General features: G+C 48.1%; 10 protein-coding genes across 10 annotated transcripts; 6 read left to right on the top strand and 4 right to left on the bottom strand.

The window, feature by feature from the left end:
- Window positions 1–60: 60 nt before the first annotated feature.
- Window positions 61–1,242, top strand: DEU56DRAFT_815778 (uncharacterized protein). Its single transcript, XM_041353797.1, has 5 exons — window positions 61–177; window positions 249–311; window positions 530–586; window positions 642–681; window positions 734–1,242. Exons 1-5 carry the CDS (start codon window positions 104–106, stop codon window positions 1,091–1,093), a joined length of 594 nt encoding a protein of 197 aa, XP_041206290.1. The 5' UTR covers window positions 61–103; the 3' UTR covers window positions 1,094–1,242.
- A 22-nt stretch (window positions 1,243–1,264) lies between these two features.
- Window positions 1,265–3,405, top strand: DEU56DRAFT_815776 (uncharacterized protein). The gene is made up of 7 exons (XM_041353796.1): window positions 1,265–1,408; window positions 1,458–1,500; window positions 1,557–1,832; window positions 1,884–1,944; window positions 1,994–2,878; window positions 2,936–2,972; window positions 3,022–3,405. The coding sequence occupies exons 1-7, from the start codon at window positions 1,370–1,372 to the stop codon at window positions 3,154–3,156; spliced, it is 1,476 nt and encodes a 491-aa protein (XP_041206289.1). The 5' UTR covers window positions 1,265–1,369; the 3' UTR covers window positions 3,157–3,405.
- Window positions 3,406–4,068: 663 nt separating this feature from the next.
- DEU56DRAFT_815769 (GMC oxidoreductase-domain-containing protein) lies at window positions 4,069–7,133 on the top strand. Its single transcript, XM_041353795.1, has 16 exons — window positions 4,069–4,171; window positions 4,236–4,487; window positions 4,542–4,633; window positions 4,689–4,868; window positions 4,925–4,935; window positions 4,985–5,104; window positions 5,164–5,390; window positions 5,438–5,527; window positions 5,581–5,629; window positions 5,678–5,815; window positions 5,869–5,932; window positions 5,983–6,071; window positions 6,122–6,345; window positions 6,394–6,413; window positions 6,469–6,591; window positions 6,641–7,133. The coding sequence occupies exons 1-16, from the start codon at window positions 4,126–4,128 to the stop codon at window positions 6,758–6,760; spliced, it is 1,845 nt and encodes a 614-aa protein (XP_041206288.1). The 5' UTR covers window positions 4,069–4,125; the 3' UTR covers window positions 6,761–7,133.
- A 5-nt stretch (window positions 7,134–7,138) lies between these two features.
- Window positions 7,139–10,126, top strand: DEU56DRAFT_982123 (GMC oxidoreductase-domain-containing protein). Its single transcript, XM_041359879.1, has 16 exons — window positions 7,139–7,405; window positions 7,467–7,718; window positions 7,767–7,858; window positions 7,917–8,096; window positions 8,151–8,161; window positions 8,211–8,330; window positions 8,392–8,618; window positions 8,668–8,757; window positions 8,814–8,862; window positions 8,910–9,047; window positions 9,099–9,156; window positions 9,206–9,294; window positions 9,351–9,574; window positions 9,631–9,650; window positions 9,709–9,831; window positions 9,881–10,126. The coding sequence occupies exons 1-16, from the start codon at window positions 7,360–7,362 to the stop codon at window positions 9,962–9,964; spliced, it is 1,803 nt and encodes a 600-aa protein (XP_041206287.1). The 5' UTR covers window positions 7,139–7,359; the 3' UTR covers window positions 9,965–10,126.
- Window positions 10,127–10,544: 418 nt separating this feature from the next.
- Window positions 10,545–11,283, bottom strand: DEU56DRAFT_468663 (uncharacterized protein). Its single transcript, XM_041346378.1, has 2 exons — window positions 11,176–11,283; window positions 10,545–11,124 (listed from the first exon to the last, which is right to left on the bottom strand). Exon 2 carries the CDS (start codon window positions 11,038–11,040, stop codon window positions 10,558–10,560), a length of 483 nt encoding a protein of 160 aa, XP_041206286.1. The 5' UTR covers window positions 11,041–11,124; window positions 11,176–11,283; the 3' UTR covers window positions 10,545–10,557.
- Window positions 11,284–11,357: 74 nt separating this feature from the next.
- Window positions 11,358–14,505, top strand: DEU56DRAFT_815748 (MFS general substrate transporter). The gene is made up of 19 exons (XM_041353794.1): window positions 11,358–11,887; window positions 11,937–11,974; window positions 12,040–12,049; window positions 12,096–12,149; window positions 12,205–12,231; window positions 12,281–12,289; window positions 12,342–12,431; window positions 12,483–12,664; window positions 12,725–12,742; window positions 12,798–12,870; window positions 12,919–12,969; window positions 13,032–13,110; window positions 13,162–13,205; window positions 13,258–13,555; window positions 13,613–13,640; window positions 13,687–13,760; window positions 13,815–13,900; window positions 13,959–14,148; window positions 14,207–14,505. The coding sequence occupies exons 1-19, from the start codon at window positions 11,748–11,750 to the stop codon at window positions 14,258–14,260; spliced, it is 1,545 nt and encodes a 514-aa protein (XP_041206285.1). The 5' UTR covers window positions 11,358–11,747; the 3' UTR covers window positions 14,261–14,505.
- A 509-nt stretch (window positions 14,506–15,014) lies between these two features.
- Window positions 15,015–16,683, bottom strand: DEU56DRAFT_740645 (uncharacterized protein; the record flags this gene model as incomplete). The annotated part of the gene is made up of 5 exons (XM_041348831.1): window positions 15,015–15,459; window positions 15,519–15,948; window positions 16,001–16,224; window positions 16,273–16,431; window positions 16,490–16,683. The coding sequence occupies 5 exons, from the start codon at window positions 16,681–16,683 to the stop codon at window positions 15,015–15,017; spliced, it is 1,452 nt and encodes a 483-aa protein (XP_041206284.1).
- Window positions 16,684–19,035: 2,352 nt separating this feature from the next.
- Window positions 19,036–19,961, bottom strand: DEU56DRAFT_815729 (uncharacterized protein; the record flags this gene model as incomplete). Its single annotated transcript, XM_041353793.1, has 3 exons — window positions 19,536–19,961; window positions 19,358–19,412; window positions 19,036–19,280 (listed from the first exon to the last, which is right to left on the bottom strand). Coding segments are annotated over exons 1-2 (463 nt in total), but the record flags the coding sequence as incomplete, so codon positions are not given.
- Window positions 19,962–21,725: 1,764 nt separating this feature from the next.
- Window positions 21,726–23,366, bottom strand: DEU56DRAFT_468470 (uncharacterized protein). Its single transcript, XM_041346376.1, has 8 exons — window positions 23,099–23,366; window positions 23,010–23,042; window positions 22,789–22,961; window positions 22,658–22,740; window positions 22,397–22,603; window positions 22,207–22,345; window positions 22,060–22,152; window positions 21,726–21,808 (listed from the first exon to the last, which is right to left on the bottom strand). The coding sequence occupies exons 1-8, from the start codon at window positions 23,240–23,242 to the stop codon at window positions 21,793–21,795; spliced, it is 888 nt and encodes a 295-aa protein (XP_041206282.1). The 5' UTR covers window positions 23,243–23,366; the 3' UTR covers window positions 21,726–21,792.
- A 1,168-nt stretch (window positions 23,367–24,534) lies between these two features.
- Window positions 24,535–27,132, top strand: DEU56DRAFT_740671 (GMC oxidoreductase-domain-containing protein; the record flags this gene model as incomplete). The annotated part of the gene is made up of 16 exons (XM_041348832.1): window positions 24,535–24,580; window positions 24,639–24,890; window positions 24,936–25,027; window positions 25,080–25,259; window positions 25,317–25,327; window positions 25,377–25,496; window positions 25,558–25,784; window positions 25,832–25,921; window positions 25,983–26,031; window positions 26,079–26,216; window positions 26,268–26,325; window positions 26,375–26,463; window positions 26,523–26,746; window positions 26,803–26,822; window positions 26,882–27,004; window positions 27,055–27,132. 16 exons carry the CDS (start codon window positions 24,535–24,537, stop codon window positions 27,130–27,132), a joined length of 1,797 nt encoding a protein of 598 aa, XP_041206281.1.
- Between the last annotated feature and the right edge of the window lie 237 nt (window positions 27,133–27,369).

Here is a 27,369-nt window from a genome sequence, read left to right as displayed (position 1 = left end):
AGTGCTCGCCACAAGCCAAACAGATACACATACGACGAGTTCACACTCCGCATAGACCCTGCCTCCTCTTTGCTCCAAACCACGACCATCTGATCCAACAAAAATGCCGCGCATCCTCTTCGTCAGCGGATTTCATCCTTCAACCAGAGCACGCGACCTTGCTTTTGAATTTGAACGGTGAGCTTATCAATGACCTTTATTTAATATTCATCGTAAGAAATGTTCAAATTTTTTCCTCATATTTTTAGATTCGGTCCTTTGGTCCGCTGTGATGTTCCAGCCCCACGTAACCCTCACGCCAGTTCGAACCCGTAAGTGCAATCATCCATTTTGTTTTCTTCACCTCTGTCCAGTCAACGCGACTCGAGGGACGATTGCCTTGCGACGCCTTGCTGCCTTGTCGTCAATTCGATTAGTCACTCGCGATTCCACTTCGTCTTCGTATTCGCCGCTCTGCGCTGCGATATCATTCGATGTTTCGGGTTCCGAGAAGCACCTATCGCTCAACATGTCTCGCACCGTCTCGCAGTTACGCTTTCGTCGAGTTTCGAAGCCAGCGCCATGCTGAAGATGCCTACTACGATATGTATGTCCACTCTCTTTCACGCTCACATGTAACCTGCCTGACGCGTCAGGCGTAGGCACGGAAGGTACTTTGAGGGATCTCGCTTGAGTATTCAGGCAAGTCAGCATTTAATGGGAGCAATTCAATGTTCTTATTTCCTATTTGTAGTGGGCAAAGAATCCCCCTTCTTCTGTTTGGCGGTACGAGAGGCGTTCTTCTCCTACTCATCGCTCAGGTCGTGATCGTGAGCGTTCTCGAAGCCCCCCTCGTCGTCGCTCCGAAAGAGACACCAGGGATGACCGCGACCGTCATGACGACCGTGACAGAGACCGCGAACGCGAACGTGACCGCGATGCCGACAGGGAGAGGGACAGCAGGAGGAGGCGGAGCAGGAGCCCTGAAAGGAGGAGAAGCCCTTCCCCTGACAGGAGGAGGCATGACCACGCGCGTACTCCTCCAATGGAGGATCACAAGAAAGATGATGATCGTGATTTGCAGCCTCGCACTCCGAATCAGTACGCGCAGTAAATTTTCGCAGAGCGACATGAGTGAACTGTTGCCTTTCTGTTTTTTTCGTTCAAAACAATCCTTGAGACTGGATTCTTCTACTCGTAGTACTTTTTGTGAATGCTGTAGCCGCGTTTTGCGTAGATGTTAATGTGATAGTTGCTCCCTGATGTCTTCTGTCACCGTGAAGCTATTATGAGAAGGCCTAGGCCGCCTAACTATATGTATAAGCGCACATCCACATGACACCCAATTCCGAACAGCAAGGTAGCGGCTTATATTCCTTACCCAACCATCATGGCACAACGGCGAGTGCCCACCATCAGCGACCTTAGAGTACGCATAAATTGAAATATGCGCAGCCCTGGTGCTCACAATTGTCTAGATCAAGCTCTGCTACATTTGCAGGGAGGAGGAGCAGTATGATGGTATGTTAAAAGCTCTCTGTGTCACGCCGGCGCTTATCTGACCTGTCTGTTCTTAGCACCCGAGGACCCTCCCCGAGCATGGACGCATCCATGTAAATGCACACTTGTTGCGCACGAGTCCTGTCTGCTGCAATGGATACAAACCTCACAGCAGAACCGCTCACGAGCCCCAAATGCTCTCAAATGCCCGCAGTGCAGCTCAGTGTATGAGCTTGAAAGCGACAATCCACTCATCCTACGCATCTTAGACGCAGCAAACAAGGGCCTCTCGACGATGGGAAAGATTGTAACCATCGCAAGCGTGACCGTGGTTGTGGTTTCTCTTGGGACTGGTACGTGACATTTCCTTGTCAGAGGATATTCAGCTTGATAAGGGTTTATAGGAATGTATATCCTGAGCACGGCATATGGTGCCTACGCTCTGAAGGAGTTTTTGGGTGCTGAGTACGTGCAACTTTCATTGGACAACTAGTCACAATCCTCATGTTTGTAGGATGTATGATCTCCTATTAACGGAGGACCCCACTAATTGGCCGTGGCATTGCTACCTCAATCTTCCACTCATTCCTCTTGCTCTCATTATCTCGCGGCTTCCTTTCAACTCTAGTGTCACACCACTTGTTCCCCTTCTTCTCGCATGGCCAACTTCCACACCCGCGCGGGGTGATAAGCGCATTGTCCTCAATCGTTGGAGTATCCTGGAACCAACGCCACGGGAAATGTTCCCCTTACTTCCAAGCTGGCCCCCTCCCCCAGTATTGCTCGGCTTGTTCATCTATCCATCTCTTCGTATCACATATAACCGCCTATTCTCTCAGTTCTCGAGGTGGGTATTAGATTCGCAACCGGATGCGACCGACGCCGCACAGCGCATGATGCTTGGTTTGGAGGATGATGACCCATTTCTGCGCATTCGCATCAATGCTAACGGCGAAGAGCGGAACGCCCAGCCCCTGCCTAATGGCCAAGGCCAACAGGCCAGAGGAGCAGGTGTTGCGAACAATGGTGCCAACAATAATCCAAATGCCGATGGCGAGGCCATCGCAGGAGACGTTGCTGCTGCCGCCGAGAATACCATTCGCGTATCGGGTACCTCCCTTGGGCGACTGATCGGGGGTGCTTTGATTATCCCGCGTATATCCAGTTTCATGGGCTCGCTATTGTATCGACTATCCAAGTATTCGCCGCTTTTACGCCGGTTCCTTGCAGTGCGCCCGCCTCTTCCGCCCGATATGCGGCCATCTCTGGTAGGGACTTGGATCGATGAGGAGATGTGGCGCCAGATGAGCCCTGTGAAACGGCTTAGCGTCGCTGGATTGATGGGTCTTAGCGTTGCATGGCGGGGAACTCCTGTTTGGGCAGAATGTGATCCTGTTTGGTGAGTGTGTATTTCCTTTCATCAATGACATGGATTCTTACCAAGGAGACAATGCAGGTGGAGAAATTCATTAGGGCTGGGCCTCTTCACCGTCGTATGTTACCAACACCATATACCATGGCTTCAGGCTGACGCTGTTCCAGGCAAAGGACTGTTTACATCTCTTGCACCTTTGGCTTGCCAAACGAGAGCTGCAGAGTCGACGTGTCAAGAACAAGTCATTTGCAGGCGTTGACGTTAGAGAACTGGATCTCATCAATCCCGTAACACACACATGACATTACCAACTTAGTCGTCACTCTTTTGTTCTTACGAACGCTTCTCGTACGTAGATTCTTATAACAAACCATGCTTCTGATCAACAGTGTTTCAATCGACATCGATGGCCGTCGTATTGAGTTGGCGTCAGATCATGGCCGGCCCCTCCACCAGCAGTCCATGATAGAGACAAGCTTTCCTTCTATTCTTCACTACCTGTCTTTGCTAGAATTTTATCAGATTCGATGTACAGCTGACTATTTGCGACGTGGACATTTGATCAATCATCACACACGGCCTTCATAAGATCACGTGATCTGGATCATGCCCGCGTGAGATTTCTCCTGTAAGCATCTTGCACCGAGTCGACCTTGAGCTTGGACCACCACAATGCAAATATTGCCAGCGAGTACACGTCCAAATGAAATACAGCATGCCCCTCTATTCACAATTCGTACTACAGCAAGTCCACAGCACCTGCCAGCATTAGGCCAGATGATCTTGTCAAAAATCTCGGAAGCATCCGTGCTTCGCGGTATCAGGCCGTATCCCGGCACAGACGGAAATAAATTGATGTTTGGCTGCTTTTGAAATGTGATCTCACCAGAACCAGTATCTCCAAGGGGATTGTCCTTGTCACAATTTTTGTCTGTTACGACGCGCCGGAAAGTATGGACGCAGGTCGTTGCATCCCTGGTGGGTCTGCGTAATTAAGCCAGAGCCTGTCTGACCACGGCACAACCGAGTAGGCTGAACGCGGGAGAGCACAATGCTCATCGCAATCCGGTCAAGCATTTGCCTACCTCGTGACCCTGACCGCAATGCGGATAAACCTTGTGACGTGTTCTTGGTATTAAGGTCCCCGGGCGTGTGCAGGCCCCCTATAAGTATGACTACTTACGCCAGCGCGCTGCCTTGATTATTCGCTTTAGTAAGTGATATAAACTTGGACGCGCCAACAATTGGTTTCCTGTTTGAAACACCCCTCAATGTCTCATCCAGTCTTATCAGAATTCGATATCATCTTTGCTGGGGGTGAGTAATAACATCTCTCATTGTAGTGATTCCCTTGAGATAACGATATCATGTCACGGTGCAGGCGGTACCACAGCTTGCGTAGTCGCAGGTCGCCTGGCTTCGTGGGATCCCTCGCTCAGAATCTTGATTGTCGAAGGGGGGCAACACACCCTCAATGAACCTGCGCATGTGCAGCCCTACCAATATGTCAATCATCAGGCGCCGACGAGTACCACTGTGACATTCAACGTTGGAAATCCCAGTCCACATCTCAACGGTCGTGCTCCGGTCGTTCCGTCCGCCCGTTGCGTTGGCGGAGGCTCAAGTGTGAACTGTTCGTAGCATTTTTGCTCCGAACAGCACGGCTCTGATACGTTGACTCGGTCAGTTATGGTATATACACGTGCGCCGGCCTCAGATTATGATGATTGGGGAGTTGATGGTTGGGAATCTAAGAACTTGATCCCACTCATGAAGAAGGTCCTCGAATGCATTATCTGCGTAGATTTCAAGCTGAATTGTTGTTGTCGCATAGCTGGAGACATACGAGGTGCAGCCCGATCGTCCATCCCATGGGTACGATGGACCTATCAAAGTGTCCTCTGGTGGACACAAACTAGGTGTCAGCGAAGAGTTCATTCATGTTGGCACGACGTATCACAAGAGGCAATATGCTGAAGATACTAACGATTTAGAAACGTGCAACACATACAGTGTGCGTTACTGATTTTCTTTCCCCGTGTTCGAGTCCACTAACAATATCCGTTTCAGCCATGGGCGAAGTGAGCTTGTCCTCGTTATTTGTTATTAATTGGGCTTATATGTGAGAAGGTACATTGATGGGACAACCGGAAGGCGTTCCGATGCAGCGCACCACTATGTCTACAACCAAGCTCACAACCAGAATTTACAAATATGGGTCGGCAAGCGCGTCAAGCGTGTTATCTTCGAGTGAGTGTTGTACCTTAGGGTAATAATCGTGCCCAACTGCTGATGTCTTTTCATGAAAGAGATAAGCGTGCCGTAGGTGTCGAGTTCACCAGCGATCCGATATCTTGCCCAGATGCGGATAAGTCGTCGAGCATCGTGAGGGCATCAAAGCTCGTTGTTATCTCTGCGGGCGCTTTCGGTTCGCCGGCCATTCTCGAGAGATCTGGGATCGGTGCCGATGCGGTTCTGAAGCGGTGCGGTATCGAGCAATTAGTGGACTTGCCTGGCGTTGGAGAAAATTACCGAGGTTCGCGTTCAACCATTTATTTCATGATGTTGACTTAGAGTTATGAGATCACAACGGCGCCTTTCTTCCATACTTTGCTGCTGACGAAGCTGTTACTATGGACCCCCTCTGGCGTGGAAAGGAGAGTGCTATACAGGGTAAGCATGTTCTCGCCATATTCCAAGTCCATTTAATCGTCCAAATATTGTAGAAAACCTGGCGAAATGGAAAATCGATGGCAAGTCACTCATTGCCCAAAAGTTGGTATGAAACCATCATTGCTGGTGGCGTGTTAATTAGCATTTCAGTGGCAGCGATGCAAAAATCAAATGGCGTCCTGACGACGACGAGCTGGAAGCTATGGGATCAGCTTTTCAGCCACGATGGAAAGAGTTCTTCCAGGACCGCCCAGACAAGGCTGTTGCAATATTTTGCCTTTTCGAGGGGTGCGTGCACAATACTTTGCTTTGGATAACGTGCGAATGCTCACGATAACCAGACACGCTGGAGCATCCAAGAATAATCTCCCTCCTCGCAATTACTTAGTTGCATGCTGTTATACAGTACGACTCCTCATCTACTACCCCGTGATTTTTTCTGAGTTTTGGAATAGCTGTATCCTGTGTCTGCTGGCAGTGTTCATATCAAATTGAACGAAGACGGACAAGAAGGAGTCGCCTTCGACACAGGTTACCTGGATGAGTGAGTCGGCAAATTCTATCTAACTGATGTGACTACGATAATTCACACAGTCCATCCGATATTGTACCTCTTAACTTTGGGTACAAAAAGATGCGTGAAATCTATCGACGCATGCCTTCATACAGAGGTGAAGTCCCCTCCGGCCATCCTCGTTTCCCAGAGGGAAGCGCAGCAGTCTGCGGAGAAACGACTGGGCCAGTGGACTTGAATGCGCCTGACTTGGTCTACACTGCAGAAGATGACGAGGCGATCGATCGCTATCATCGCGACCGCGGTATGTCATATCCCCACCGTTTTGTCAAAATACTGAATCAACACCAAGTGCAAACGACATGGCACTCGGTATTTACAGCTGAAACCTTCATGCTGTTACAATAACTGATCCTTGTGTGTGTAGCTCGGGACTTGCGCCATGAAGCCCAGGGCAGATCAAGGAGTCATTGATGCTCGGCTCAACGTATACGGCGTGACAAACCTCAAGGTCGCAGACATGTCTATCGCACCGAAGAATGTTGGCACGGTGGGTACTGACCGGGGATGATTGATGTACAGTCTAACCTTCTCTCTAGAACACATATTCGACAGCGCTTCTCATTGGCGAGAAGGCTGCGATGATCATTGCTGACGAGTTGGGCATTGAATGTAGACCATGTGAGTCGTTGTGGAAAAGTCCTGGTGCACGTCTGTGATAGTTTTGCAGGAATGATCATGAGCATGTATTTCATGTGTTTATCGTTGATATGCAATCAGCGTGTGTCTCGACAATGGACATTCAGGAAAGATATTAATTTGTCTATTCGCACCTTCTCGCAAAGCACCGTGTCTAGTGTATTCTATCCTTTAACACGAATACAGGTAAGACCGGGTGTTCATCGAACTCGAGTTAACGTTGCAGCATATGTTAAATCTACATCTTTCGACTGCCGGATATACTAAGAAAGCGAGAGAACGCGATGGTTGATGGCAGACTCGAGGCAGACTCGTACCAATCAACTTTTAAATTAACGGGTGCCCGAGTCCAAATTAATGCGGCCCGGCGGGCTCTCGTGATCCGCAACTACCAATTTCAACAACAGCGTCAAAAACGCAGCATTCTAATTTCTACCGTAGTACTTGTTCTGTGCGGCGCAACAACTCTGATAAGCCCACATACTGCTCAGCTGATCGTGGTTCGTGACATTCTATGTTCCGGATGGGCCTTGGACTAGGAGATCGTGCGGTGGCACTTTCGCCAGGATATAAATTGGACACACCACTATGTATGGCTTCTTGAATTCAGCACCCCTCAATGTCCTATCCGGTCTTATCAGAGTTTGATATCGTTTTTGCTGGAGGTGAGTAATAACATCTTGGTCGTAGAAAGCTTACTCTTTTAACATGACCCTCTGTGTGCAGGTGGTACTACAGCTTGCGTTGTTGCGGGTCGCTTGGCAGCATGCGATCCCTCGCTCAGGATCTTAATTCTCGAAGGAGGCCAACACACCCTCAATAAAGCTGCGCATGTTCAGCCCTACCAATATTTCACCCATCAGGCGCCGACGAGTACCACGATGACATTCAACATTGGAAATCCCTCACCGAATCTCAATGGTCGCGCACCAATCGTCCACTGCGCCCATTGTGTTGGTGGAGGCTCAAGTGTGAACTGTTCGTGGTGTTGTTGTAACAACGAACAGGCCTCTGATGCTTAGACAGTTATGAATTACACTCGTTCGCCTGCCTCGGATTTTGATGATTGGGGAGTTGATGGTTGGGAATCTAAGAACTTGATTCCCCTCATGAAGAAGGTCCTCGAATGCGCTATCTGTATAATTTGTCAAGTTGAACTGTTCTTGTTGTGCATAGCTGGAGACATACGAGGTGCAGCCCGGTCGTCCATCTCACGGGTACGATGGACCTATCAAGGTGTCCTCTGGTGGGTGTAAAATGGGTATCAGCGAAGACTTCATCCGTGTTGGCACGAAGTATCACAAGAGGCCATTTTCCGACGACTCGAATGATTTAGAAACATGCAACACTTACAGTGTGCGCCATTTATGATCCTGATCCGTCTGCGACCACTAACGAAATTCACCTCAGCCATGGTTCAAGTGAGCATATGCTCCTAGTCTATTGTGACTTAGCTTCATGCATGATAAGGTACATCGACGGGACAACAGGAACGCGTTCCGACGCGGCCCATCACTATGTCTACAACCAAGCTCACAACAAGAATTTACAAATATGGGTCGGCAAGCGCGTGAAGCGTGTTATCTTCGAGTGAGTGTTGTACCTTGGATGACAATCGTGCCCAACTTCTGATGTCTTTTACGAATGAAAGGAACCAGCGTGCCGTAGGTGTTGAGTTCACCAACGACCCAGTGTCTTGCCCGGATGCGGATCAATCATTGAGCACTGTGAGAGCATCAAAGCTTGTTGTTATCTCTGCTGGGGCTTTCGGTTCGCCGGCCATCCTCGAGAGGTCTGGGATTGGTGCCGAGGCGGTCCTCAAGCGGTGTGGCATCGAACAATTAGTGGATTTGCCTGGCGTTGGAGAAAATTATCGAGGTCTGCATCATTCGTCAATCCTATAATCTTTACTAAGAGTTTAAATCAGATCACAATGGCGCCTTTGTTCCTTACTTCGCTTCTGACGAATCTGTTACCATGGACAGACTCTGGCGTGGGGAGGAGAATGTTCTACAGGGTAAGCAACTATGTTCTCTTCATGTTCTCAGCACCTTTTCAAGTACCCACACGTAGAGAACCTTGCGAAATGGAAAAGTAATAAAAAATCACTTATTGCCCAAAAGTTGGTACAAGTTGTTGTTGTTTTTAACGCACTGATCAGTATTTCAGTGGGAACGACGCGAAAATCAAATGGCGTCCTGATGACGAAGAGCTGAAATCTATGGGTTCAGCTTTTGAACCGCGGTGGAAGGAGTTCTTCCAGGACCGCCCGGACAAGGCTGTTGCAATATTGACCATCTTCGCAGGGTGTGTGCGCATCCTCTGCTTTCATGATATGACAATGCTCACGACAGCCAGATACCTTGGGTCAAGTGGACTTGCTCCTCGCAATTATGTGACTGCCGAAATTATTGCAGTACTGCTCTTCATATACTTCGTGATATTCGTTCTGACCTTTGCTGTAGCTTTACCCCGTATCAGTCGGCAGTGTTCACATCAAATTGGGAGAGAACGGCAAGGAAGAAATCGACTTCACTTCAGGCTTCTTAGACGAGTGAGTCGGCAATTTTCATCTCTCGCTGATGTGGTCGACCAAGATAATCCGCACAGTCCATCCGATATTGTACCTCTTAACTTTGGGTACAAAAAGCTGCGCGAAATCTATCGACGCATGCCTTCCTACCGAGGTGAAATCGCTGCCTTCCATCCTCGTTTTCCAGAGGGAAGCGCTGCAGTTTGTGGAGAAGCGACCGGGCCAGTGGACTTGGATGCGCCTGACATCATCTACACTGCAGAAGATGACGAGGCAGTTGAACAATTTCACCGTGACTACAGTATGTCTCGAGTTTAATTGCCTATTCTGACGGTAATGTATTCAATCGAATTCCAGTGCAAACGACATGGCACTCGGTATGTGCAGCTTGAACTTCATACTGTTACATGAGGCACCTGATCCCCGCGTATGTAGCTCGGGACTTGTGCCATGAAGCCGAGGGCAGATCAAGGAGCCGTCGACGCTCGGCTAAACATCTATGGTGTGACCAATCTCAAGATTGCAGACTTGTCTATCGTGCCAGTGAATGTTGGTACGGTGAGTAGCAAACAGGACATTTTTGACCTGCCGTCTAATCGTCTTCCAGAACACTTATTCGACGGCGCTCCTCATTGGAGAGAAGGCTGCGATGATCATCGCTGAAGACTTGGGTATTGGTAGCAGATCATAAAGGTCGTTGTGGGAAACTGCTCAAGCGCGTCTTTGCGGTGCTTTTATTTGGCTTTTACCTTTCGTGATGTGCATGCTGATTGATCATTGCTATCTCGAGGGATACATAGACAATATGTACTAGTATGCTGCAGAATAAATTTTATGCACGTAGTTGTATATATTCACTGTGGATAGTGAATTACATGGAAATTCTGTGATTTTCAGACTCCCTGGACTTCCTATGAGACCTTCTGTCGAAATTTAGCGCATACTCACTGATCCGATCTAAATCTCATTATTTTATTACCACTGAAAGGACCAACCCTACGAGATTTCCAACTACCTTGTGTCAGGCTAGCTATACTGTTCTTATTATGCATGTGGTGGTCTAGAGTCCTTGATGGGTGCCGGTGAGCCTTAAGTTAGCATGCTGTAGTTTACTTATTCGGAACTGCGTGAGCTGGGCTATAGCTGCTAACAGAGTCATTAACGATCAAGAGCTACGCATACGATATAAAGCGCAAGAACTCCTTCAACTTGCGCTGTACAAGATTACCGTCATTCGTGAGTCCCAAGTCATATGCTAATCAGCGAAACAAAAAAGTAAAGTGCCTATGAATCTTCCGTAAAAGAACTCTTTCTCCTTCTCTTCCTCGATCGCATCGATAACCCCTGCAGCGACTGAGTAGCCTTCGGTAGTTCGGGAGCAATGAGGTTGTTCGAGAGCGTGACCAAAGACCTGCCAAGAATGCCTAAAACTGCTCCGCTGATGCACGCGATACCACAGAATACATAGAGGGGGTATAGCGCGGCAGCTACGTTTGAAATGATCGCGTATGGGGTGTAGACTGTGGCATCCAATATGATATGGAAGACGAGTATAACCGGAGAAAGCAGACGGGATATAAGGGGGACGAAGATCAGTAACGGAGTGGCGAGCGCGACCAAAACTCGCGGGGCTTGAGACAAGAAAGCACGCAGAAGACCGAATGTCGAACGAAGTATGGGAATGATCTGTGCGATAGGTGGTTGTGTGTTGAGTTGCCCTGTTGTTGTCGGCAGCAAAGATGCGATCGCGGTCACGGTGGATGTCATGTTGCAAGGCTGAATTATTGTCTTTGGGAACTCGTGTAGGGCTGTGACTAGGTTAGAACTAATGATTGCCCGTATACGGAGCTACTGGCGTGAAATTCAGTCCGCAAGATAAATGTCATCTGCGATCAAGCGCACCTAAAATTTTCGAGAGTCTGAGCGTTTACGACGTGTGAATAAAAAGAAGTTTTCCCGTTCACTATTAAGAGCGAATGATCAATTGCAACGTTTAGCAGAGAGTCACGGTATGTAGTGTAAACGAACCTCAACTAAGTTAACGCTGAAGCTTGAAGACTTACATAATCCGAATCGACCCTCGTCGGAATTTCATCTACTGAGCGCTCAGAGCTTGCATGTTCACCAAAACCGATCAGGCTCTTCGATTCTAGCATGCACTTCGGGTGGGTCACCTACTGGACGGCATCGGCATTTTTTTGGATCCGAGATTCGAAGGATGTGGGCCGTATCCTGGGTATTGGTTTGCTGTCATATATGCAAATTCAAGTTGGTGCACTCTCAACGGGTTACATTCAATTAAGGGGGGTAGTACTGGGTAAACTCGGTCAGGTCATCCGACTCTAGGACCAGGCACATGCCCATGCACTCCTTATCTACGACCACGATGCGCAAAGAGACAACATAAAATAGGCAAATCAACTTTTCAAACTTCCGAGTCCACAGTCTAGTTACACCCTTCGCGTCCTATCAGAATGAGTCTGGACTCCTCCGTCGTACTCAGGGACCTGAAACACCCAGGGCTTTCTGTGTCGACCAAGGATGTTGACACTGGTGCTCAGCTCGTCGCTGGATTAACTTCAACTCTTGATCCTGAAGAGGCTTTGAGAATAAGGTGCGCTGTGAAACTACATTCACATCGACATTGTTTGATCTCATTTCAGGAGGAAGATCGATAGACATATCATGCCTCTGATGTGTGGTGAGTCAACTGTTCTACTCAGTTGTTTGAATCGATAATGATCGCATCTGATGATCGTTGTTCAGTTCTTTACTGGTAGGTTGACTGTATTCATCATCGATCAGCGCTCATATGCCCATAGGGTTCAATTCATGGACAAGACAACCTTGGGTTATGCCGCCATCCTTGGAATTCAGTACGGCCTATGTATCGAGACTAGCCAAACTGTTACTGACACCGTGTGCTATCAGGCAGACCACGCAACTGACTACGAATGAGTAAGTTGTTATTCTAGGAGTTCAAAGTCTGAAGCTTAACTGTCCTCAGGTACAATTGGTGAGAAGATATGCATTACTGGAGCTTGCATGCGCCTGACAGTATCTTTCAGGCTTGGCACAGCATTCTATCTCGGTTATCTTGTCTTCGAGTATCCCCAGAACCTTGCACTTCAAAGATTCCCGGTCGGGAAGTGGATGAGGTAGGCTTCAAAAACATAATCAATGTGAATATCAATGACATCATAAATCAGTATCAATATATTCGTCTGGGCAGTTGCACTTGCGTCTCATGCAGCATGCAAAAACTTTGCTGGACTTCTTGTTGTGCGCTTGTTGCTTGGCGTATGTGAGGGGTCGATCACTGCTGGATTCTTGATCGTTAGCTCCATGTTCTACACGCGGACGGAACAGACGCTACGGGTTGGTTATTGGTGTAAGTTCCTATTCGCACGTGATCGGCAAAGTCGACTAATTAAACGCGCGGGGAACCTAGTTTTGATGAATGGCACTGGTGCGCTTACTGAAATGCAATGCTTAATGTTCCCGCTCAAGCCAGAAAACTCCAGCACAAATTATCTCCGGTTTCATCAGCTTCGGTACTTTGCACATCAATACCAAAGGATTTGAACCATGGCAATGGTTTGGCGTTTATTTTCATTACTCCATACTCTCTCTGATAGATTGCAGGCTCATGATTATCACCGGTTTAATGACATTGATCCTTGCCATTTCATTCTGGTGAGTGTATTAAAGTTCCTTGTGCCTTGCCCCCTTTATCCAGACATCCTCGCTTCATGAAGGCTCTTGTTCCCCGACTCGCCTACGAACGCCTGGTTCCTTACTCCCGATGAGCGTGTGAAAGCCGTGCAACGCATTAAGGTACGTCTGTCAAGCGACATGAAATGAACTCTCACCTTACAATTAATGCAGGAAAATCAAACAGGTGTAGAAAACAAACACTTCAAGATGAAACAGTGTGTATCAGATTCCATTTTGATATCCCGTGACCCACACACATATCTATAGGATGATCGAAGCCCTGACTGACCCTAAGACATGGCTCTTCGCCCTCTTCTCGGCTTTGGGCAGTGTGCCTAACTCATTGTCGAACCAGCAAACACTCATCGTTGCTTCGTTCGGATTCAGCGATCTACAGACAACTCTATTGTCTTGTGTTGGTGGTGTCATTGAAATCTTGACGATCCTCACTGGTGTTCGGCTTGCTGCACGACGGCCCAATTCCAGAGCATATGTCGGTGCTATGTACTTCGTCCCGGCGTGGTTGGGCATCTTGCTGGTTAACCTACTTCCTTGGTCAGATAAGGTATGTGGCTTACTTTTGCGAGTCTCGTCCCTAATATCACGGATCACCCGATATTAGGTTGGACTTCTCGTCAGCCAGTTCCTGAGTGAGTTTGACATCCGTAGTGCGTTTGCATACTCATCGCTCCATAGCTAGTGTCAATGTGCCTGGATTTGTATTGGCATTGTCGTGGGTCAATAGCGTGACTGCTGGTCATACGAAGAAAGTAGGTACTCTGCCAGTGATTGAAGTCGTTCCTCAAGTGAAAATCAACTTGCAGGTTGCTACTAACGCCATTATGCTCTCGGCTTACTGCATTGGTAACTCAGCTGGTCCCTTCATGTGGAAGACACAATACAAGCCGCGGTAGGTCTTTCTTCGACTGACTCTAGGAAGGTTCGAAGTGATCATGATTAATGTGCAGTAACCACGTCCCATGGGCTGTGATCGGCGCATGCTACGTCGTCTGTCCGGCACTTCTCCTTGTCATCCGTGCCGTTCTCGTCCGAGAGAACCGAATCCGCGACAAAGAACCTGTTGACGACAGCGAAAAAGAATATATTATGGAGAAATTCACTGAGGACGGGAAACGTGTGGAAGTTAAGGTTGACAAGGTGGGTTCTCCAAACCGATGGTCGCGTTCTCAAGTACAAGGCTGATTATCCGCCCTAGGAATTCCTGGATTTGACCGATAGGCAAAACAGGGATTTCAGATACGTTTTGTAACGCTAACCACGCCTCATTTCTTTCTGCACATGTGCTACAAAAAGCTGCATGTTTTTTTACACGTATTGCCAAATTTCATTGATGACTATATAGTTGATGACACGACCTAGATGAATTCATGACATGTACAAATCATTTACAGGAGTTTATACTCTCTTCCACGCATTTTGTCCGCCTGGGACGAAGTCCGAGTCAGTGTTGGTTTCAGGCGGTCACATCCCAAAAAGAAAAAGCCCCCTTTCGACTATGGAAATTACAGTACAATATCCTCGCTTCGTAATAGGGTCCCGGTGGCCTATGTACACTGGAGGGCGGACATTACTTCGACATGACAACAATACATTGAGCCATCCGAACGTGCGCATGAACAGACATGTGGCCATGGGTAACAACGTCGCTGAACCTAGTACACCTGGCACCAGCACTGATGCGTCGACGATAATAGCGGACGGAATAACTGCAGGCTAATGGTAAGATATTTTAATCTCGTTCTTCTTCTCGTCATATCTTTCTTGAATCCCACAGGCCTGGCGGTTTTGCTTAGTTTACAACCTCGACGACTCATCTATGGGAAGGACTTTCTGCCACTCATATTCATTCCAGCGTTTTGGGCCTCCAACACATATCCTCGGCTACCTTTCGCACTTTCTTCAAGCCGCCGTAGTGGTATGGTTCCCGCAGGCGTTAACTTTAACTGTGTCGATTGGACAGTCAGAGTAGTGCTCCTAGTACATCTTCAGTCCATTGATCGCTCCTAATCTAGCTCAGAAGCCCCTTCCCGGTCCCAGACCTTCGCATCCCGTATTATATACTCGTCAGTCAATCTTGCTGCCGTAAAGAAGAGCGATCCATCCAGTGCTTCTGCGCCCTCCAGTTCCGTATCCTTGAAGTAGCCCTTAGGCCGTGTGCCATAAAGCGAAGAAAAATGTGCAAATGCGCGCTGAATCTTCAGCATATGGTCATCTGCATCCAATATCGTGGACTGAATGAGGTTGAGGAACGGGTTAGCGACCTTGCCATCTGACGAAAGAGATGAGGTGGCATCGAGGAAGCCCTGAATGTCTGGTTGAGGGAAGCCGCGTGTGATCCACCAAGCGAGAGTTGATGCGAAGTATGAGCGAAGCAACATAACTTGCGAGTTTTGTGGCAGGTTAGACAACACGGATGGAAGGAAGAGACTTGAGGTGACGAGATGCATGCTTGAGTGTCCCAAAATCAGCGATTTTTTTTCGCACATGACCGCATTAGTGTCACTTACAAGAAGAAGTCTGCTATAAAGTCTTTGTTTTTGCCCCATCTGCAAGTAGCGTAAAGGATAGTGTTGACCCAAATACATTCCTCCATCTTATGTTCGATTTCGCCTGGCTGTGACAAGTCAATCGTCCATTGCTCAGCGTAGCGCCATATACTAGCACCGTGCTTTGACAACAGGCGATTATAATCATAATATTGCTTGTTCATTGCGAATTCTGAATGTTGCATGATCTTGGCGAGAATGGAGAATGCATGATTTCTCTGTGGTTGTTCGAGCTGAGAAGGTGCAATAGATATTTTCGCATTGAGAAAAAGCGAGGAGAGCTTAGTTGTTGCCTCCTCCACTGCGCTCGTACTGCTACTGGCATGCTTGAATAGGGAGGGCGGGAAGAACGTATGTCTCTCTGACCAATGCACGCTGGCCATTGCAAGACCTTTAAAACCTTTATCAGGGATCCATTAACGATGGTTTGTCACACCACTCACCTTCAGCAGCCATGCCCGGGATGCCAAATTCCATGGCGTATCCTACATGGATGAGGGGGTGGGTCAGACCCCCAATGAAGCGGGCCAACATTTTTGGTTGACTGGATGCGTCTCGTCCTTCTTCAAAGTTATATTTTTCCGAGAAGATGTATTCATTCAACGTGGCGCTGACACCCTTTTCCTCGATAACCTTGATGAAGAAGGTTCTGTACGCGACATAAAACCTGACAAGAAAATGAGTTGGGGCCTTTCAAGCGTCATTTTAAACTCACTTCTCGACACCTAGATGTTCGACGAAGTTTTCTTTGGTGATCGCCTCAGGAGGCTCGATGACCGGACGTTGTTTGGCGTTGTATTGTTTGTAGTACTGTTCGATCACAGATCCACTAGCGCCCAAGGCATACAGTCCCAGCGCATGATAGTTAAAATGGCTTTATTGACACGTGAATCAGCACACTGGAATGTGCATTAATTGAGATGCATACACACTTATGCCACTGAATGTCGTTGTTGAACATGTGGTGCTTGATATGATTATCCTTCATGAGGTGTCTTAAAGCTGCAGCTGTGTCCGGGGAACTTCCAGGGTACCGCGAAGGGGAGAGGACGGTCGGCGGGGGAGATGGGGAGGGGAACAGGGCATCGAGTTCGCTACCATGAAGAATCTGTTGAGCTGCAGCCATATTGGAGTGAGACTTGTACTAGAGTGTAGAACTTCGAAGGGGATTTACTGTGGATGTATCATGAGCATGCAATATTTATTCGCTTTCTGGTACCCTGTTATCTCTTCCTCGGTTCCTTCATTCCCCAGTGAGCAAACAAGGCGTTCATAGCGCTCGAATCTTGCTCGGTTCTTGTAACAACCTCGAATAGGTCTCCCTCACGGCATTGACAAGGTTCAAGCTCCCCCATCTCGTTTCCTTCAAGATATAGATCGCCTGCTAGTATTTATGCAGCGCCAGGCCTACATGAGTTTGAGGGAGCAGGCGGTCGCACAAGGGCGACACTGGCAGGAAGGTGCAGGAGATCGAAGTGGCAACGGGTAGGTCGTGGCAGCAGCACCAGTTTAGCACGAGGAAGGTCCTGGATACACTTGGTATGCTTCGATATCGTAGTGCTGTGGGCAGGACTCTACAAAAAATGGCTGGCAGAACTTGGCAGAACCCAGCTGGGCTGGTACAGAACTGGTGCATAATGATATGTACATGCACACGTGTGGGCTCAGGTAAATTGCCGCATCACTGCCGCAACTTGCCGCACCCTCAGGCTGTCGCACCCACTGTACCAAATCATAGTACTACACTTATTTTCGGCCTGCACTGTTCTCGTGCACCAAATAAATGAACTAGCTGGAGTGTTTCTCGTCCAACTCCTTAATTATGCACTTCACACTTATGCATTTGAGAGTCTGAATTCAGAGAACAATTTTAAGCGTGTTGCGGCACGGATGCGGTACTGGGTGCGGCAGCTTCCAATGAAGGTGAGTCTTAGTATGCTGTGTATATTGTATGAGACATTGACATTCAGACTGTCTACAGCACCCACCTCGCAACGGCCTGTCTCCCTTGACACTGTGGCGCCCTCTGGCTGCAATATTATATAGGCTCCATAATACCATGTGCACGTTGCACCACCCCTGCATGGCACTTCTCTGGTTGCTTCATCCAGTCCTTGCCTAGTATCCGGAAGCCAATTTTGCATAGGCTCCACTTGCAGCAGAACCACAAGATGTAGACAACCTCCTTGCAGCGTTGGAGTCCCATATTATACGAGTTTAATTAACCATCAAGCTCTCAAGATTCAACGAGTCGACGTTCAACAACCCCACCCAAACCAACCATCCAATACCCGTCGTTCCTCACCCCAACGATTCGCGTCTTCGTTCTCATTTTCATCTAACACGTCGTCACCCTCCATGGCGGCTTGCATCTTTTGATCCCCTGCTTCCATGTTCAACTCGCAAGGCAGCTAAGTGGGTCTCAAAGAACTAAAGCTACCAATTTTTGGGAGGGACATACTTACCTGCTGATTCAGCTGCTGCGCGCGCCGTTGCATCATGGTGCGCTGGTGGGTGGGACAGCCGGAAAGAAATGTGGTGAGTGTGATTTCGGATGGTGCCAACAGTTATGTCTTCAGGCTTGCACTTTTTTCATCCTCCACCCCACTACGTTCTTATCATGAAGGCATTGTAATCAACGCATCCCTTTCAAAACTTTAAGCAAGGGATATTTATTCTCTCAGTAAGTATAGCACTTGTTCCACTACAAACCAATTGGCAGCTTGGCAAAATCCTGGGTCAGTTGAAGAATCGACACCACGCCCTGCAATGGATCGACGATATCTATGTCTTCCACCGCACGCCGGGATCCTGACACTATTATTATTATTAATTTTGGTCGCTACAAACTCCCAGACACAAGACTTCATCGTTAAACGGATCGGACAGGCAAGTGTTTCAGGTTTATTCATGATCATAACCTCACTCGTACATTTGTAAGGTACGCATGAGCGGTCATCGTGCTGGTATCCGCCAGAGACCATGGCATAGGTGACACCCAGCGCCGCAAGTTTATACAGATATTCTGCTACCCATCCCCTCCTTTACATCATGTCATCCCTCGGTCCAGAGTAAGTTTATGATCAACACGGTCCATACACTTATCTGAATCATATTTAGTGGAATTGAGAACCACGGAACTCTGACTGTGGTATGCATAGGGCGGTAGCCAAACGGTTGACGCACAAGGGATATCTACTCTTGATAACCTGCACGCTGTCCCTTAAAAATGAAAGTTGGAAATTTTCAAAGCGCATCCGCTGCTTGAACTCCATCCAGTTCGAAGGCTATTATCTGCCGACAACCAAGTCTTCCGAGAGATCTTATACAGCATCCACTAGCTAGAGCGACTAACATTGTCATATACGTCGCATGTGTCTACATAGAGTGTAGCTCTGAAATCATAATAAACGTGATTTTCTTTCTTTTCTCAAAGACACATCGAGAAAAGTTGCGGAGGAGAATGGTAACATGCAAGACTTGCAATCAGACCACGGATACTTGGGAGTACAACTGACAATCAAGCCCAATCGGTCTTGCCACCGTCTCGGCTCAGGGTGACCGACATCATTCAAAGACGTATACCCCATACCAGAAAAAACGCCAGATTGCATGATCATGCAGCTATTTCGTACAATTCCACCTCCTGAAACTACCTCGACAGACCACATTCAAGAAACCCGCGTTCACCGCCGAGACACCTCGACTCCACTTCGAACCGGACACTATGTTGCATTGCCTTAAGGTCTTGCTACAAAGAGGTCAGCGGAATCGCTACAATCCTCAGAGTTGAAACATACGCAGGCGATGCTGTAAAACGATTTGAAGAATTCTTTGTCGTAACTCTGCCCTCGCCTGAGAGCAAATAGACACACGTTTGTATGAGCGCCACTGAGAATAAAATAAACGACGAACAAGACGTTTTACTTCCTTCGGAGAACGTAGTTCAAACACTAGTTTCAGTGCCTCCTGAGAACTTTCAAAAGCTTGTTTCGCTTTCTCCCGAGAAAGCCCAAAAGCCTGTTTCGCTTCCTCCTGAGAACGTTCGAAATCTTGTTTCATCTTGGCCTGAGAGCGTTCAAAAGATTCTTTTGCCCTCCTCTCCTTCCTCCAGAAGCGCTCGAACGGCAACTTCGCCATCCAAGTAGACCGGTTTCCTTGATATTGATGGACGGCGGCGCTCACAGCTTCTTCATATGCGTGGACGGCAGCGCTCTGAGCTTCTTCATAAGCGTGGACGTCAGTCCTCTCAGCTTCTTCACGTTCATGGAAGGCAGTGCGCTTAGCCTCTTCATATGTGAGGACGGCAGTGCTCTCAGCTTCTTCATATGTGAGGACGGCAGCGCTCACAGCTTCTCTGACAGCATGAGTATGTGGAGACGCCATGTACTGCTCGAGGGCGTCAAAAAAACAGGGAACAGACTGCTGCTGGTCCTGAAGATACTGCCGCTTGTCGAAAATGTAAAAAGAGTGTTCGAAAATGATGAGAGCAGCTAAATGATCAATGATAAGCAGGTTCATTGCAATTTCGCCTGAAAATTCACCAGAGCTAATCTGAACATCTGTCTCCAATGGTGATGAGGCAGAGGCCTGGCAAATTTTCAACATGCGAATTGTGTAGTCTGTGACCAATTGGACATACCACAGAGAGTAACCTAGACCTCATTTGTACACAATGATGTCTCTCAAGCTGGTGGAATTACGATGGAAAGTTGAAAATCGTCTCCCTCTGCTGAGGATCAACACTCACATACTGTCAATGAATAATATCTTCGGTCAGCATGGCCCAAGGTCAAAGGGGGATGAACAAACATACGTCCTATTGATGGATCGGTGATATCGTTCGTGAGCAAGGTTCAGGGATCAAATACTCACTGGCTGTTAAGGGATGCGCAATGTCAGTGGTAAGTCAAGCTCCTTGACGGAGGATAGACACACTAATTTCTGTCAAAGGATGAGGAATGCAATTGGTGAGTCAAGCTCGATAATCAAACACTCACAGTCTGAGAAGCGATGTGTGCAACGTCAGTGATAAGATTAGTTAGACACAAACAGCAAATCAACCCACTCACAATCTGCCAACGGATCAGCAATGCCTTCGGTCAGCATGACTCGAGGACGACGGAGAATGAGCTCACACCCTGAAAACACCTGAATGAGCAAGGGTCTAGGTCGACAGAGGACGAACACGCTTACAAGCTATCAACGGCCCGGGATGAGCAATTTATTGGTGAATATGGCTCAAGGTCTGTGGAGGATGAATATACTGACATTCTGCCAATGGATCAGCAATTTCTTCAGTCAGCAAGCCTCGAACTCGACAAAGGATCACCGCACTCACTAACTGTCAACGGATGGACAATGTCTTCAGTTACCAAGGCTCGAACGCGAGAAATGATCAAGACACTCACACCCTGCGAACAGTGGGCAATGGCTTGTATCAGCATGGCTCGAGCTCCAATGAGGATCAAGACACTCACATCCTGCGAACAGTGGGCAATGGCTTGGATCAGTATGGATCGAGCTCGAACGAGGACCGAGACACTCACACCCTGCGAACAGTGGGCAATGGCTTGGATCAGCATGGATCGAGCTCCAACGAGGGTCAAGACACTCACACGCTGCGAACAGTGGGCAATGGCTTGGATCAGCATGGATCGAGCTCCAATGAGGATCAAGACACTCACACCCTGCGAACAGTGGGAAATGGCTTGGATCAGCATGGCTCGAGCTCGAACGAGGAGCGAGGCACTCACTTCCTGCGAAGAGTGGGCAATGGCTTGGATCAACATGGCTCGAGCTCGAACGAGGATCAAGACACTCACACCCTGCGAACAGTGGGCAATGGCTTGGATCAGCATGGATCGAGCTCCAACGAGGATCAAGACACTCACATACTGCGAACGGTGGGCAATGGCTTGTATCAGCATGGCTCGAGCTCCAACGAGGATCAAGACACTCACACTCTGCGAACAGTGGGCAATGGCTTGGATCAGCATGGATCGAGCTCCAACGAGGATCAAGACACTCACATACTGCGAACAGTGGGCAATGGCTTGGATCAGCATGGCTCGAGCTCGAACAAGGATCGAGACACTCACAACCTGCGAAGAGTGGGCAATGGCTTGGATCAGCATCGCTCGAGCTTGAACGAGGATCGAGACACTCACATACTGCGAACAGTGGGCAATGGCTTGGATCAGCATGGCTCGAGCTCGAACGAGGGTCGAGACACTCACACCCTGCGAACAGTGGGCAATGGCTTGGATCAGCATGGCTCGAGCTCCAACGAGGATCGAGGCACTCACAACCTGCGAACAGTGGGCAACGGCTTGGATCAGCATGGCTTGAGCTCCGACGAGGATCAAGACACTCACAGACTGCGAACAGCGGGCAATGTCTTAGATCAGCATAACTCGAGCTCCAACGAGGATCAACAGACGTACTACCTGCAAGCAAACGCCCAACACGAATGAGAGCAACTTTCAAACATTCATATGATCTTACCCAAATATGTGGAAACCAGCTACCCAAGCTCGCTATTGCATTCTCAGATGAGATTTTCTCATCAGAGACAACAATTTTTTCAAGTGCGCTGGACAATAGTCAACAACATTCGCGGCAGTCAAATGAGCTTATGAGCAATTACCGTTCTACTGCCCATTTCACACAGAGCTCCAAGTTCGTTTGCTGAGTTGAGACAAACAATTGCTGAAGCACTTCACTGTCCAAAGTTTCAGCTGTGCGCTCGATGAGTAGCCCACAGTCTGCATCATCCTTGTCCATGTCTGATGGATCAATGGTCATCATGCCTCGCAATTCAACAATTCACAGCTTACCAGGGAGGCATACATGGCATTTTGGTGGCCGTCGAATGTCCTTAGAGTGGTACAGAAACTTCAATTGCGACCCGTTCGCAAATGTCTCCTCGGCGCGCTTCGGAGAAAGTTTCTTAGCGTCTATCCTTGATTTTCCTTTCTTTCTTAGTTGGGCGAATGCAACGTCGTAAAGGGCATCGAATTTCGTAAATATTACGATTACTGGGACTGAGAATTGGAAGTTGTAAATCAGTCAATCAAAGGACAGACGCGAAAGCTTACTGCTTCCGGTATCACAGTGGGAGAAAAATTTGAGTTCGGCTTCGGTGAACGCCCTGCTTGCTTCATCCATTGGGATACAGTACCTATGTCAAAGAAGTGAGCCATTGCGTATCACCAACTTGGCTCATTACCATATTGTGTGAATACGATCCTTTATGTTTTTTTCCTCCGAACGGGCTGCGATAAATGCGTTCACCTTGTGATACTCGGATTCGCCGCCTGCTTCAAAACCACGTGAATCGTGAAAGATGAAGCCTGGATTTTTACGAAACACCATTTCGTTCTTGATGTCGTGTTCTCCACGCTGAGAACACGTTAGTTCATGTTGCTAACTGACGATAGTAGACGTTACCCCTCTGGATTCCTTCAAAACATCGACATCGATCTGATGTCGATGGACAGTCATCACTATCCGTACCGTACTAGCATCACGATGCGCACCTTTTCCCCAGCACTATTCAATATCTCTGGGTTCTCGCTGGTGTTACAAACCCTCTTTAGGATGGTCGTTTTTCCTGCGTTCGCTCTTCCTATGATGAGGATTCGAAAGCGAACGATTTTCTCTTTTATCTTTGAAGGATCCATGGATGAAGGTAGATGATACTGGGACTGAGCAATGATGACTGTGTAGCACTGCGAGTAGGTTTATAACCACTAGTACTATTGTGGAGAGCGCCCTAATCCAGTGGGCAATGGGCACACCGGTACTGGCACGAGGCGTACACGAATCGTTTCAAAGTCTCATTTCGGATGAGTTTCCATTTCAAAGCAGCATGTGTACATGTATGCATAGTATAGTAACTTGCAAGTTGCACGTACCGAGACCATATCAGCTAAAAAAAACTGCTGAAGCATTTATTGCTATCGAAGCGCAGGATAATCTGGAAGAATTTGTGAGTATTAATAACGTGGAGGTCCTTGGAGGGAAGGAATTTGATGTTGCCGAATTGGAGCGGGTTGACTGAGGGATAGTACCCCAAGCTGCTATAGACGAGGTTGATGTCGTGGATCACAACGGCGAAGATGATGAATGGCGATATGTCACCGTTAGAGTTATGCCATTTGGCAGAACCGGTCATTAATATCATGATGTCAGTTCTGTTGGAGCCTGGTAGTGCTTCGATGGTCCTGAATCGGAGTCAAGTCGGAGTGTCAAAATCACATCAGCAAACCTCCCCGGGCCCTGCATCCGAGTCCCAATTGTCATTTACAGGGAGGAGAGGCATGATGGCACTCTACTACGCCACCCCAAGCTTAAAGTTATGTTTGCATTGCCAGCAGGTGCACATCCAGTGAAATCTATGTGTCCCGTCATTATTCACATTTTCACACTACAGTGATCATCGTTTCACAGAGCCTCATGAGGCAATAATTTAGTCCGACAGTTTCTCCTCTGCCGATGGAGATAAATCGATGATATATGGCTGGTGTAGAAAAAGCGATCTCGCCAGAACCAACTCCGCAGTTGGTTTGCTTCCTTTTCACTCCCAGGGGATTCAAACAAAGGTCTGTCCGTTGCGATGTGCCGGAAAACATTGATGTATAATTTGACGCAGGTCCTCGCATTTTGGCCAACGGATTGTGACATGTCTGCTTGTTACACCAGGCCATGCCAGAACCTGTCTTATCATAAACCATGGCATACTGAGTAGGCTACCTAGAATGTGAAAACGCGGTATGATTGATTCGAAGCGTAGCATCTCGTGACCTGTCATCTATTGGACTAGCTGACAACAGTGCAAGATGTCGAGAAACCCTTGACCTATTCTTGTTATCAGAATCCACGACGATCCATACGCCTTTATCTTTAGTAGAAGAAATATAAAATGTGGACTTACTGATGCATCAATGTTCTGCTTGACTCCAAGTGCCCCTCAATGTCTAACCCAGTGTTATCGGAATTCGATATAATTTTTGCTGGAGGTGAGCGACAACATTCTGGATCTAGTGAATTTCTCTTAACATGGCGCTCTGTGTGCAGGCGGTACTACTGCTTGCGTTGTCGCAGGTCGCCTGGCCGCATGGGATCCCTCGTTGAAGATATTAGTTCTGGAAGGGGGTCAACATACCCTCGATAAAGCTGCGCATGTTCAGCCTTATAAATATCCCACCCATCAGGCATCGACGAGTACTACGATGACAGTCATCGTTGGAAATCCTACTCCGCGTCTCAATGGCCGTGCACCAATCGTTTCGTGCGCCCATTGCGTTGGTGGAGGCTCGAGTGTGAATTGTTCGTACCATTCTTGTACTGACTAGCATGGTCCTTATGTTCCAGATGCGGCATACACTCGTGCGCCTGCCTCAGATTTCGATGATTGGGGGGTCGGTGGTTGGGAATCAAAGAACTTGATTCCCCTCATGAAGAAGGTCCTCAAATGCGTCGTCGGTATATGTGTCACGCTGAACTGTTACTGCATAGCCGGAGACATACGAGGTGCAGCCTGATCGTCCATCCCATGGGTATGCTGGACCTATCAAAGTGTCTTCTGGTGGGCATAAATTAAGTATCGGCGATGAGTTCATCCACGTTGGCACGACATATCACAAGAGGCCATTTGCCGACGACACTAATGATTTAGAAACATGCAATACCTATAGCGTGCGCCACTAATGTTCCTTCCCCATGTGCGGAGTCCACTAACGAGATCCCCTTCAGCCATGGGAGAAGTGAGCCTGTGCTCATAGTCTATTGTGACTTAGGCTCATGATTGAAAAGGTACATTGATGGAACAACTGGAAGGCGTTCCGACGCGGCCCATCACTATATATACAACCAAGCTCACAACCCCAATTTACAGTTGTGGGTTGGAAAGCGCGTGAAACGTGTGATCTTCGAGTGAGTGGTGCATCTTGGATCGCAATTGTGCCCAAATGCTCACGCCGTTGCTGAACGAAAGGGACAAGCGTGCTGTAGGTGTCGAGTTCACCAGTGACCTAGTGTCTTGCCCGGATGCGGATCAGTTATCGAGCACCGTGAGAGCGTCAAAGCTTGTTGTTATCTCCGCTGGGGCGTTCGGTTCACCAGCCATCCTCGAGAGATCTGGTGTCGGTGCCGAGGCGGTCCTCAAGCGGTGCGGTGTCGAGCAACTGGTGAACTTGCCTGGTGTTGGAGAGAATTATGGAGGTTTGCGTTTATCCATTGATCCTATGATTCTGGCTTAGGGTTATCAGACCACAATGTCGCCTTTAGTCCATACTTCGCTGCTGACGAATCTGTTACCATGGACAAGCTCTGGCGTGGGGAGGAGAGTATTCTACAGGGTAAGCAAACATGTTCTCTCTGTGCTCTCAGTACCTTTCAACTTGAAGTTCCCGCACGCAGAACACCTTGCGCAATGGAAACTCAATGGACAATCCCTCATTGCACAAACGTTGGTACAAGTAGTCGCCTTTGTCAACGCACTGATTAGTATTTCAGTGGCAAGGATGCAAAGATCAAGTGGCGTCCTGACGACGAAGAACTGAAAGCCATGGGTTCGGCTTTTGAGCTGCGATGGAAGGAGTTTTTCCAGGACCGCCCGGATAAGGCTGTTGCAATATTGGCGGTCGTCGCGGGGTGTGTTCATATCCTTTGCTTTCATGACGTGGGAATGCTCACGAAAGCCAGATACATCGGGTCAAGTGGCCTTCCCGCTCGCAACTACTTAACTGCCGAAGTTGTTACTGTACTCCTCCTCATATGCTTCGTGATTTCAGTTCTGAAAATTTCTGTAGCTTTACCCCTTGTCTGTCGGCAGCGTTCATATCAAATTAGGAGAGAATGGCAAGGAAGAACTCGACTTCACTACAGGCTACTTAGATGAGTGAGTAACTACATTTCATTTCAGCCACTGCACTCGTCTGACCACAACAATCTCCCCAGTCCATCTGATATTGTACCTCTCAACATTGGGTACAAAAGGGTGCGCGAAATCTGTCGACGCATGCCTTCCTACCGAGGTGAAGTCTCCACCCGTCATCCTCGTTTCCCGGAGGGAAGTGCTGCAGTTTGCAGAGAAGCGACCGGGCCAGTGGACTTGAATGCACCCGACATCATCTACACAGCCGAAGATGACGAGGCGATTGAACAATTTCACCGTGACGGCAGTATGTCCTGAATTTCCCATTATTACAGTAACATCTTGATCGAATCCTGCTGGTAGTGCAAACGACATGGCATTCGGTATGTGCAGCTCAAACTTTCATTAATCCACATTAGACATCTGATCCCTGGGTGTGCAGCTCGGGACTTGTGCCATGAAGCCGAGGACAGATCAAGGAGTCGTTGACGCTCGGCTAAACGTCTATGGTGTAACAAACCTCAAGGTTGCGGACTTGTCTATCGTGCCGAAGAATGTTGGTACTGTGAGTAGTGAACGGGACATTCTTTGACCTGCCGTCTAACTGTCTTCCAGAATACTTATTCGACGGCGCTCCTCATTGGAGAGAAGGCTGCGATGATCATCGCTGAAGACTTAGGTATTAGCTGCTGAACATGATGATTGTTGTGAGAAACTGCTCAAGCGCGTCTTTGATATACATTATGTGTATGTAACATATGTACTGCTAATAAAGCAGATTTGAACGTGTCCACAGGGCGTGACAATGTCCGATCGTTGCGAATCCTATACAGATACGGTTGTTAAATTGGATCCCCTCAGAGAGCTACGCGCACAAAAGTTGACTGAAGTCTGGAAATCGTCATCACGGAATTAGCTCAGATCAATGAG

Source organism: Suillus clintonianus (assembly GCF_016758775.1).
Source record: "Suillus clintonianus strain FC179 chromosome Unknown DEU56scaffold_59, whole genome shotgun sequence".
In the NCBI taxonomy this organism is placed as follows: Eukaryota; Fungi; Basidiomycota; class Agaricomycetes; order Boletales; family Suillaceae; genus Suillus; species Suillus clintonianus.
Note: the sequence above shows the minus strand (reverse complement) of the source record. Positions and strands in the feature narration are given on the sequence as shown.

Coding starts and splice junctions, on each gene's coding strand:
- DEU56DRAFT_815778 (XM_041353797.1), top strand. CDS start 104: ATGCCGCGCATCCTCTTCGTCAGCGGATTTCATCCTTCAACCAGAGCA. Junction 312..529: donor CCTCACGCCAGTTCGAACCC/GTAAGTGCAATC, acceptor ACCGTCTCGCAG/TTACGCTTTCGTCGAGTTTC. Junction 587..641: donor GAAGATGCCTACTACGATAT/GTATGTCCACTC, acceptor CGTCAGGCGTAG/GCACGGAAGGTACTTTGAGG.
- DEU56DRAFT_982123 (XM_041359879.1), top strand. CDS start 7,360: ATGTCCTATCCGGTCTTATCAGAGTTTGATATCGTTTTTGCTGGAG. Junction 8,619..8,667: donor CGTTGGAGAAAATTATCGAG/GTCTGCATCATT, acceptor AGTTTAAATCAG/ATCACAATGGCGCCTTTGTT. Junction 9,575..9,630: donor ACAATTTCACCGTGACTACA/GTATGTCTCGAG, acceptor ATCGAATTCCAG/TGCAAACGACATGGCACTCG.
- DEU56DRAFT_815769 (XM_041353795.1), top strand. CDS start 4,126: ATGTCTCATCCAGTCTTATCAGAATTCGATATCATCTTTGCTGGGG. Junction 4,172..4,235: donor CGATATCATCTTTGCTGGGG/GTGAGTAATAAC, acceptor GTCACGGTGCAG/GCGGTACCACAGCTTGCGTA. Junction 6,414..6,468: donor TGCAAACGACATGGCACTCG/GTATTTACAGCT, acceptor TTGTGTGTGTAG/CTCGGGACTTGCGCCATGAA.
- DEU56DRAFT_815748 (XM_041353794.1), top strand. CDS start 11,748: ATGAGTCTGGACTCCTCCGTCGTACTCAGGGACCTGAAACACCCAGGG. Junction 12,150..12,204: donor GCCGCCATCCTTGGAATTCA/GTACGGCCTATG, acceptor GTGTGCTATCAG/GCAGACCACGCAACTGACTA. Junction 13,761..13,814: donor CTGCTGGTCATACGAAGAAA/GTAGGTACTCTG, acceptor ATCAACTTGCAG/GTTGCTACTAACGCCATTAT.
- DEU56DRAFT_468470 (XM_041346376.1), bottom strand. CDS start 23,242: ATGGATCCTTCAAAGATAAAAGAGAAAATCGTTCGCTTTCGAATCCTC. Junction 23,043..23,098: donor TGAATAGTGCTGGGGAAAAG/GTGCGCATCGTG, acceptor CATCGACATCAG/ATCGATGTCGATGTTTTGAA. Junction 22,346..22,396: donor ATGCCATGTATGCCTCCCTG/GTAAGCTGTGAA, acceptor TTGATCCATCAG/ACATGGACAAGGATGATGCA.
- DEU56DRAFT_468663 (XM_041346378.1), bottom strand. CDS start 11,040: ATGACATCCACCGTGACCGCGATCGCATCTTTGCTGCCGACAACAACA.
- DEU56DRAFT_815776 (XM_041353796.1), top strand. CDS start 1,370: ATGGCACAACGGCGAGTGCCCACCATCAGCGACCTTAGA. Junction 1,501..1,556: donor GGAGGAGGAGCAGTATGATG/GTATGTTAAAAG, acceptor GTCTGTTCTTAG/CACCCGAGGACCCTCCCCGA. Junction 1,833..1,883: donor TGTGGTTTCTCTTGGGACTG/GTACGTGACATT, acceptor AAGGGTTTATAG/GAATGTATATCCTGAGCACG.